Raw genomic sequence first — 11,253 nt, 5'->3', positions numbered from 1 at the left:
AATTCTATATATTCCATATTTGTCAAATACCTTCTCTTTGCATCACAATCTTTTTCCTTTTTATGCTTTCTTTTCTTCATTAAAAATAATTATTCTATAAATTCATTATTTAGCTTACATTTAATTTCTGTAAGTGATTCAAATGCTTCTTGATCTTTTATAATAAAAAAATATACATAAAAAAAAAACTGTTCTTATTAACAATACTGTAAGAATGACATTCAGATTTGTGATATTTAAGCTACTGAGATATATAATTACTTCTAATGCTTATGTTAAAAATTTTTGTAATTTCTTGTCACTCCATTTCCCTTCTAAGTATATTATTTTATAAGCATTATAGTTTCTAACTTCAATTTTAAAAGACTTGAATAGAAACAATAAATTAGTTTTATATGACCTATAGAACAATATTTGATGTTAGTCATACATAAATAGAGATAAATTTTGAATCATAGAATTAAACATGTATAATAAATCTGCATCAGAAAAGTCAGTCTGTTTTGGCAAATTATATTTTAAAACAAAATCCTTTACAATTTTATGAGAAATATATTATTTGTGTTTAACAAGAAATCAAAAAAGTAATCTTTCTACATATTTAAAAATAACTTAATATATAAGCTTTATTTTAAAAGCAGAAATAAGAAACATTATGGGATTGATGAGAATAATAAATAATAAGTTATATTAATTTAATCTTTCTTTTCTATTTGATCATCTTGCTCTTTTTCTTTTTAATTATCATTATAACCATCTTTTTTATCACCTTAACCATTTTTTTATTATCTTAATTATTTACAACTTCTTTGCTTTTTACAACTCCTTTTCCTGTAATTTCTCTATCTTCTTCAATTTCTTTATCTCCTTTAACTCTTTCATCTTCTGCAGTTCTTTTTTAAGTTTATAATCCATCAAGCTTCCAATTACATATTGCATTATATTAAAAAAAAATTGTGTTCTTTTAAAAATTGCATAAATTTATTTTTTGAACTGATTCACATATATGAGGATTTATATGTTTGTTATATTTTTAGTTTATTCTTAAAGAGAATACAAATAGACAATCATAAAGTCTTTTTTTACTTAGATATATATAATAGAATTTTTTTTAATATAACTTCAATTTAATTATTAGATTGACAAGTATTGACTTAAGGTTTTGTTTAATATTATTAAAAATAGTTTATCATTATAAAATTTGAAATTTTTTTTTTTTTTTTTATTTCTCTTAATGAATGAGAAAATTTTTTTTATTATTTTTTTTATTTTTTTTAATAAACAAAAAAAAAATTTTTTTTATTTCTCTAAGTAAATGAGAAAAAATTTATTTTTTTATTTCACAAAGTAAAAAGATACTTTGCTAAAAATAGATAAAATTTTGAAATTATTTAAATATTATTTTGTTATTATTACGATAATTTTTTGTAAACCATCTTGAAAGATCTTATAATACAATTTCAAAAAAATTAAAATTATTTTGTAATTATTAAATTAAATATATTATTAATTTGAAATTATTTTATTAAGAATTTGTAATATTTTAGTAATATTTTAATTAATAATTTGAAATTATTTTAATTTATTATTGCGATTATTATTATACCACAATATTACAATACATACATCATACTAATCTAAATTATATGGCTATATAGTAAAATATATTATGCATATAATACATATTATTTTGAAAATGTTGTCCGTCTATACAGCTTGTCTTACAACAATGAACAAAATGAACATTAGGTTGATGTAAAGATGTAGTATGTAATTGATAATTACTACCTTATGTTGTAATAGTAAGGGTTGCAATCTATTACTACTTTTAAAGTTAAAGTGTTGTAATATTACAACACTTATGATTATTCAAAAATTTTCTTTTTGAAAAATAAAAATTACAAAAATAAGTTTTTATAGAATAAATATCATCATAAAAAGAAATAATTATTAATATATTATAATACATATTTGTATAATTAAAAATAATTACAACACTATATAATAATTACAATACTAATAGTATTATAATACTATATAATAATTATAATATTGTATTGCAATTACAACAAAAGTGTTGTATGTATGTTGTAATAGTTGTAACCTTACAACCTTCTAAAAATAATTACATATCACATCTTTAGGTTGATGATCGATCCATTTTATTGCATAAATACGTCTCCATGTATAATCTGATTGCCGCTGTAATCTATATAAAGGACACTTTAATTTTTGATCATTAGTATTTTGAGAAATAAACCAATCTAAGAAAAGAAATGGTACTTGAAGTTGTCCTTTTTAATGTAAAATTATTGCTTTAATTCGTATATAAGATACTCTTGTAACCATATCAGTAGCATCTTGAGATATATTTCCAAGTGGTGTAATATCTTCTAATACATCTACAACATCTCCTACATTTAATTTTACATTAACTTGCTCATCTTTATCTACAATTGTATAGGAAATACTTTTATAGTATTTAACTTTACGAGATATTAGATGTTCTATATTATTTAAATCCTCTTTGTAAGCTCGTCCTAACTCTGCAAATAAATCATTATTTAGAAAGGTTTCAAGATCATCTTTCTTTAAATCACATTTTTTAAGTGGTGATTGAACACATAAATTAATATAATTTTCGGTCATACAAGTTAAAGATGAATCTGTAAATTAAAGTAAATAAATATCAAAATATTTAAAATGATGTATAATAAAGATTACTTACCACTTTCTAAATCAAATTGTAATGGTGAAATATACCAATTATCTAAAAAGTTTCGTACACATTGATCTTTTAGTAATTCTTTAAAATTAAATTGAGTTGTATTATTATATCTTGAATCAACTCCTCCATCCAATAAGTATCAAAGAGTTTGTAATAAATTGTGATAATGGAAAAAGTCGAATTCAATGTTTTTTTTGTTAGAATGCGGGATTACAGACTTAAAAATACGGTGTACCATTTCTTTAGTAGCTACTGCCGTATTTACAAGAGGTCCAAAATTTTGAATGTGTATATTAAAGTGACGAATTATGTGAAAATTAGGAAGTCGTGAAATGGAAGGAAAAATCTAATACCATAAGATTGCTTGTGATAATGTACAAAACTATGATTTGCAAAGGTAATGACAAAAAAAATCATACCTTTAAGATTAAATCCGCCCATTGAATGATAAGATCATTTAAATTCTTAATTTCTGCTTTAGAATATGTTTTTTTAAACACTAAAGCAATTAGTTTAGCAAATAAAATCCAGAGATAACATAACTTATCAACCATCTGGTTTCTTCGCAAATTGTATGATATTGAAATATGGTTAACAAAATTATCTTTTAATAAATTAACATTGATTGCACGGTTAATTAAAAATGGCATTATCATTGTTAAATGAAGGTAATCTGAGAAAAAATAAGAATTGAGATGAGTTATAGGACTTTGTTGACGTGACCATGTACTTGGAAATTCAAAACATTTCCAAATAGTTAAAAATAACTCTTCTCCTTTAGTCATTAAAATTGAGAATGTTTCTTGTAATATATTACTGGCTAAGCCTCCCATACAGTGGAATACGTCATGAGGGCATTGTAAATGTCGATCACAAGTCACATTATCAAAAATTGAAGGTTTATTTCGAATTCCATATTGTTGTGATAGGAATTCTCTTTCACCATGAGCTTTGAGCATTATCCAACTCAACAAATTGTAAAGAAGTCTTGTGATGGTAACGTCTTCCCATTGCAAGATCAAAAGACATATTATTTAATTCATCATGATGGATAATACAAATACGACAGCCATGGTTAGCATTATGATTCTTAATTCTAGCTTGTTCATTTCCTTCAGGTAAGTCTGATGTAATATTTCCCAATCCACCAGTTATCCAAATACGCTTATTATCTAAATCCATTTCAAATCCATTTTCAAGTTCTTTTATATCTTCAATTATAGGTTTCAAAACATCATTACAATTTGCACCAAAAGGAATAAATCCTAAAAGAAAATGATTTTTAAGTTTCTGACGTATAACTTGTGTCATATTTCCAATTTGTAAATAGATTCCTCCTATTGCATGATATGCATTACAAAATGGTCCAAATTTATCAATATAAATATCAAGAAAAAATTTAAAAACAGGTAACTCATCTGAAATTTTTCGTATTGGAGTATATTCAATTGAATGTTTGTGATGAAGATCAACTGATCGTGTATTCCATTTATTATTACTCTTATAGACAGGGTTGTGGTAGTACAACTGTACTAGCAAAATTCTAGTACGTACTGTACTAGCAAAAATTTCGTACAAGTACTAAGTACACTGTACTAATACAATTATTACTTTTTAGGATATAATTTAACCATTTTAGGTAGATATCATGTGATCAATATTGTTTATATTTATAAAATTAACCAATAAAATTTATTAATAGTATGTACTAAAATTGTATTTGTACTAAATTTTCAAGTACAAAGTACAGTACTTAAGTATTGTACTATACTGTACTAGTACTGTACTAGTACAACCCTAACCCTCATATGACAATTTCATTAATACAATAATCATAATTGTCAGGTTTTTTCGTATCCATAAGCCATACATTGATTTTAGATTCAATCCAATTGAGTTCAATCATTTCATTCTCATTAGTCATCCAAAGTTTTTGTGTATTATTAATTTGATTTTTTCTTTGACGAGATTTCAGAAGATTTGGTAATGAATTAAAATCAAGTATTCTTTCTGCTTTTATTAAAAAACATTTAGTTTTGTCATAAATAACAAAACCAATAATTCATTCATAGTTAATAGAAGTATTGGAGTTTCTATCATAATATGTAATAAAGTCTCCAAGGTTATACATAACTATAAAATAGATTTATAAATAAATAAAATAAGTTTTAGACAATTATAATGTTGTAATAATCAAAGTATATTTACCATTATTTATATAGATGTATGTAGTGCCAAATAATGGTGATTTATGCCAAATATCACCATGCCATAGTTCTTGTCTAATTTTGGAATAAATACCTGAACCAAAATACATTTGATCACGTAATGATGGATTTAGCATTATACGTTGTAAAATTCTTTTTAATTGAAATACAAATGCTTGACGAGTTGGTTTTGATGTTGAAGGAGTATCACGATCATTAAGTTCAATATCATAACCATTAAATGAAATTAATGGTAAACTATCCCGGTATTTTTTAATTGTAATAATAGAGTATGGAACATCACTGATATTAAAATCTGGATGTTTGATAATATTTGAAAAATCCCGATATGCCTCGCAACCTAGTATTTATTAAAATAAAGTTATATTATTGTAAATCTTATCTAAATTTGTTTTAAATATACAAATATACTATACCTATTTGGTGTTTTGTAATCCACATAAATAATAAAAAATGTGTAAAATTAGAAAAATAAGGTCCTGCCTTTCCAGAAAAATTGTGTATTTTATTACTATTGTCATATTGTTTAGTTTTACTATCTACTGTTTGATCTTCATATTCATTTTCTTTATTCACAAAATTACTATCATTATATTCCATTTCATCGTCAGATAACAAATTTGAAATATCAATTTGCCAGTTATCATTTGGTATCAAATTTTGCATTAAAGAATCTAAATTACTATTACTATTTAAATTTTCTGTTGATAAAATTGATAGTGTATCACTATTAACAATTTGTTCCTCTTCATTAGCAGAAATTTCCTTCTCATTTTCACTCTCACTTTTATTTATGTTATTGTTTTCTTTTACTTGTTCAACATGTTTTTGTTTTGTTTACGTAGACAAAATGAAATATTCTGATTAGTGCTCCGAAAAAAATCTGATTTGATCAGATTTGATCTGAATCCGATCTGTCAGATTCAGATCAGATTAGATAAATTTAATCTGCAGTTCAGATTCAGATCAAAAAAATTTGATCTGAATAAATCAGATTAATTTCAGATCAGATCAGATCAGATCAGATCAGATTCAGATTAGGCTTATTTAAAATCTGAATCTGATCAGATTGGATTTGACAGATTTGATTCAGATCTCAGATTTGATTTTACTAATAATTTCAGCCGAATTCATAATGCCGGCTGGAATTAATTCATAATTTTAAACTCCAGCCAAAACTGATATGTCGATCATTTCCTTTTTTGGCGATAGCCGTTCCACAAAAATCGATTTTTATAGGAACAAATTTGGCATTTTGTGTAACCTAAATTTCCTTTTTTGGAAATTAAATAATTCCTGCCAGAGTTAAGTGCATAATTCTGGCCGAATTACATATTTAATTTTGGCATTTTGGCTGAAATTTCAGAATTTTGAATTTGACTGGAATTACAAATTATAACTTTAGAATTTATAACATATTTATTTAGATTCAGACCAGATTCAGATCAGATTCAGATCAGATTCAGATCAGATCAGATTTAATCAGATTCGAATCAGATCAGATCAGATTCGAATCTGATTAAATCTGATCTGATTCAGATTAAATTTAAACCGATCTGATTCAGATCAGATCAGATCAGATCAGATTTAATTAATTTCAGATCAGATTGAATCTAAGTAAAATCTGGTCTGATCTGATCTGTTAGGAGCACTAATTCTGATTCTGTTATCGCTGACTTAAGCCTGCTTTGCGTTTTCTAAGAAACATTTGATAACTTTAGATTTTAAAAATGGATAATTATTATTTTTTGATGTAAATTTTTTTTTATATTTTTTAAAAGTTTCTTTTTTTTAAAAAAAAAGTTTATATAAAATCTATTTTCATGATTTTTTTTTTTAAAAAAAAAGCTTATATAAAATCTATTCACACGAAATTTTTTTTTTTTAAAAAAAAGCTTATATAAAATCTATTCACACAAAATTTTTTTTTTTAAAAAAAGCTTATATAAAATCTATTCACACAAAATTTTTTTTTAAAAAAAAAAGTTTATATAAAATCTATTTCCAAGTTTATTTTATTAATTGATTATAATTATTAATAATCAATTTGAGACTATACTATAATAATTATAGTCAATTCAAAATTACCTAATTATTACATACTTTTTATACTTTACTAAAAATGGCCAATTTTTTGACATGATTTTGTAATAATTTTGAAATACTACAAAAATACATTTAATACATCAAAATGGTTTTATTGTATTTTTGTTATTATTTTGTAATTATATTGTATCTAGGTCTATAAAAATAACTCATAATAATATCACAATAATTTTTTAATGTTTTTGTTATTATTTTATTATTATAATATAATTAACTTTGATATTATTTTAATATTTTAATCTCAAAAATACCTCAAATATATCTTGATATATTTTAAAAATTTTACAAAATAATTGCACAATTGTTTTGAAAGCCATTGTATCTAGGTCTATAAAAATATTTCAAAAAATTGGCCATTTTTAGTAAAGTACTTTTCAATAAAAAAGTTTAATTTATCAGCTATACTAAACCAATTAAGTCTTAAAATTGGATAAAAGGATATAAAATCCATTTTGAAAAAAAAAATTAAATAAAATTTTCTTTTAATATTTAAATATGGGTAGGGGTAGAGGTAGAGGTAGACCAAAGGGAAAACTAATACACGACGCAATATTAGTGCAAAAAATAAAATTAAAACTAGACAAATTAATTTCGATAAAGATGTAGAATCTGATTCAAGTAAGATAATACTTATTTAATTAAAAATTTACACTATGAAAAAATTGACTATATACTAATTACTATTGTTAAATAATAAAAGATAATGATAATATTCAAAAACATCATAATAAGCGAACTAAAGTTGATCATGAAGGTATAGTATATGATATTAACAGTTTAAGTTTTATATTTAGTTACGATTTGAATTAACTATATTAATTATTATGATAAATTTTGGATGAAAATAAAGATGTTATTAATATAGAAGAATTTGATTCTGATAATGAAAGTGATAGCAGAAATAAATTCGTTTTATCTATTCCTGATGATATATTACAAGAAATTTCCGTTAATGATCAACAAAAGACTTCTTTATCGGATAATATATCTGCAAATATGGTTCAAGCATCTGATTTACAACAATCAGCTAATATATCTACAGATACGACTCAAATATCTGATTTACAACCACCAGTTAATAACCAAACTTCATCATCAGTCAATACACCATCTGTTACAACTGATTCATTAACTGCAACAATAACTCAACAACCTAATAATATAACTACATTGGTTTCTGCTTTTATGCAAATGATAACTGCTGTATCTTCATCAAACAATTTAGCAGCTTTTACAACTCCTAGTGTAAATCCATCTAATAATCAAATAATAAATCAAGATACTACGATAATTACTAAACCATCTTCTCAAGTAAATGATGTAAGTTCACTTTACATTTTATTATAGTTCCTTTTATATACAGTATATACATAAAATGATTATTTTTACTAATATATTTTTTATTGTTTAAAGAATCTTCTAGTTAATCTTTTTATTGACGAATGTAAAATACTTTTTATACGAATTCAGAAACCAACACCACAATTAATTCTTGCATTAGCCCGAAATTGTGCCAATCATCTCAGTGTAACTTTGAATGCCTCAGATGCAAAAAGTAAAGGTCGAAGTTGGTTTGCAACTTGGAAAACACGTCTTTATGATGATTGTTTAATGATTGCATTTGATTTTATGGATCGTTATAAGTATGTATTAGTTATACTACACATTATTGATTATTATTTAATTTTTATTTGTCATGCATATTTTAGTTGTACTTTGGATAAACTACCTAGTGAAACACACATAATAAAGAACTTTATTTCAAGTGATGATGTAATTAATGTATTTCAATCTCAAATAAAAAAGGTCAAAAAAGTTGAACTTGTAAATGATCATACATCATGGTCATTACTTAAAAATTTCATTTCAAATGTTCTTTTTATAATGGTTAGACACTATGTCAAACTTAATGTTAATCGTACAGAGTACTATGATGATGAAATTACTAGTAATAAACGAACTGATTGGCGACATACTATTCTTGCAGATTTGCACGAATTGGATCGGCAAACAGTTGATGTAAATGTTACATGCGAGGGTGGAACAACATTTGCAAAAGAAATAGATATTAGAACCTTTATGAATTGGTAAAAATAATAATATAATGAATGTAGTTTAATGTTGCTAGAGTACTAGTTATAAATGTAATAATAAATGTACAGTAGGCGATCAAAAGTATACGGACATCTCTCAAATTAAAAAAATTCTCATACATATAATATAAAATAAAACTAAAAATATAAAGTAAACATATTTATTTTATCTTCATTTATTGAATTACATAAAAATATAGGCGCTAATAATTTAATTTATGGCAGTAATTACTTCAATTTTCCATGCATCATATTGATTAATTTTCTTATATATTCTTGAGAAATATTTTTTTTTGTGCATTCTTTATTATTTTTTTCAAGTTAAAATGATAGTGAAGTATGTCAGAAAGTGGGTAAATAATTGTTTTTATATCTGCCCAGAGATTTTCAGTAAGTTTAAAATCAAGATTCCTAATCTTATGTTTTTGACAATTTTAGTGCAAATGATTCCATGTTTGATAAAAAATTAACTAAAAAAGGAAAGTCTGAAAAATTAAGTGCATTTGTTTATCATGATCCTAAATTCAAAATCATGTGTTATTCATATCATATACCCATATGGTAATCTACATAATTTTGTAAAACAAGGTGTCCGTATACTTTTGATCGCCTACTGTAATTACTACTAGGTAAAATCATAAAACTAGTATTATTTCAAATTAAGTATAATATTACAATTACAAAATATTTCAATTAGTTTTTTAAATAATATTTGTAATATTTTTCAAAGTAATATTAAATTTATTATAAAATAAAATCAATATGAAAAATATATTACAGAATAATTTCATATTATTTATGTTTCAGTTATTTTATTGAATAATATTTCAAAATAATATTAAAATAAAATCAGTATATAAAATATATTACAGAATTATTTCATATCATTATATTTCAGTTATTTTATTGAATAATATCTGTAAAATTTTTCAAAATAATATTAAAATAAAATCAGTATATAAAATATATTACAGAATTATTTCGTATCATTACATTTCAGTTATTTTATTGAATAATATCTGTAAAATTTTTCAAATTTATTACAAAATAAAATCAAATATTACAAAATAATTTCAATATAACAGAAGTATTTCAAAATAATTATAAAATCAATTCAGAAAAATGTATATTTTTAGTAAAGTATTTATAGTATATAAAAATTTTATATAATATTATATAAACAATTAAAAAAATGCAAATTTATTAACTTATTAAATATAATAATAGTATAATTAGTTAAGTCTATACATTGAATTACTTATATAATTATATTGATATAATTTGATTAATTTTTTATACTAAAATTAAAAAAGTATAAAAAGTATTTGACACATGTAATTATATCATTATCCCTTTACATAATATATATAAATAAATATTTTATAGTAAGGAATCAGTAGTATGTGATAATTTATGCAATGTTAATTAGGTAAGATGAGAATCTCGCCTATTATTAGAATAGATTTTCACAGTGCAAACGTGAATGGTACTCTTAACGTAAATAGTATTTATAATGTGAAGGGTAAGTAGAATAACTAATTTTTTACTACATATAATTAAGGCAAAATTGATAATACTACACTTATTAAAGGTACTGGACATATGGGCTGATTTGTCTACCTTTAATTAAAATATTAATTTTATTACATTTTTATTATACAAAATACTATATAATATACAGTAAATTGGAAATAAGTATTAAAAAATTTTTATTTAATGTTATTATACTATAATTTGGTAAATATTTCTTTTAAATTAATATAATTCTTAACACTTACTATATATGTTAAAAATTTGTATCTCAACTTAAAACGTAAATATCTCCAGATCCAGTAATCCAATTGGCAAGCTCTTTTTTCGTTCATATAGACCAGATCAAAGGCTTTCCAAAGAGCCTAAATTTATAAAAAATGGATCAGTGGATCCCAAGATATTTGCATTTAAGCATGTTAAAAAGTTTATACCTCAACTTTAAACGTAAATATCTCCGGATTTAATGATTCAATCGGTGAGCTCTTTTTTCGCCTATAAAGTCCAGAACAAGGGCTTTCCAACGAGCCTAAACTTATAGAAAACGGATCAGTGAATCTTGATATAT

The 11,253-nt window shown here is 23.3% G+C and overlaps 3 protein-coding genes across 3 annotated transcripts; 1 reads left to right on the top strand and 2 right to left on the bottom strand.

Annotated features, from left to right (window-relative positions):
• Positions 1 to 2,298: 2,298 nt before the first annotated feature.
• On the bottom strand, positions 2,299 to 3,687 carry OCT59_000583 (uncharacterized protein; the record flags this gene model as incomplete). Its single annotated transcript, XM_066138929.1, has 4 exons — positions 2,299 to 2,666; positions 2,729 to 2,806; positions 2,957 to 3,074; positions 3,148 to 3,687. 4 exons carry the CDS (start codon positions 3,685 to 3,687, stop codon positions 2,299 to 2,301), a joined length of 1,104 nt encoding a protein of 367 aa, XP_065988376.1.
• Positions 3,688 to 4,532: 845 nt separating this feature from the next.
• On the bottom strand, positions 4,533 to 5,622 carry OCT59_000582 (uncharacterized protein; the record flags this gene model as incomplete). The annotated part of the gene is made up of 2 exons (XM_066138928.1): positions 4,533 to 4,741; positions 5,373 to 5,622. The coding sequence occupies 2 exons, from the start codon at positions 5,620 to 5,622 to the stop codon at positions 4,533 to 4,535; spliced, it is 459 nt and encodes a 152-aa protein (XP_065988375.1).
• A 1,935-nt stretch (positions 5,623 to 7,557) lies between these two features.
• OCT59_000581 (uncharacterized protein) lies at positions 7,558 to 9,153 on the top strand (the record flags this gene model as incomplete). Its single annotated transcript, XM_025328447.2, has 6 exons — positions 7,558 to 7,579; positions 7,663 to 7,680; positions 7,763 to 7,816; positions 7,913 to 8,382; positions 8,476 to 8,705; positions 8,772 to 9,153. 6 exons carry the CDS (start codon positions 7,558 to 7,560, stop codon positions 9,151 to 9,153), a joined length of 1,176 nt encoding a protein of 391 aa, XP_025166585.2.
• Between the last annotated feature and the right edge of the window lie 2,100 nt (positions 9,154 to 11,253).

The sequence above is a fragment of the Rhizophagus irregularis genome, chromosome 1, assembly GCF_026210795.1.
Source record: "Rhizophagus irregularis chromosome 1, complete sequence".
Lineage (NCBI taxonomy): Eukaryota > Fungi > Glomeromycota > Glomeromycetes > Glomerales > Glomeraceae > Rhizophagus > Rhizophagus irregularis.
Note: the sequence above shows the minus strand (reverse complement) of the source record. Positions and strands in the feature narration are given on the sequence as shown.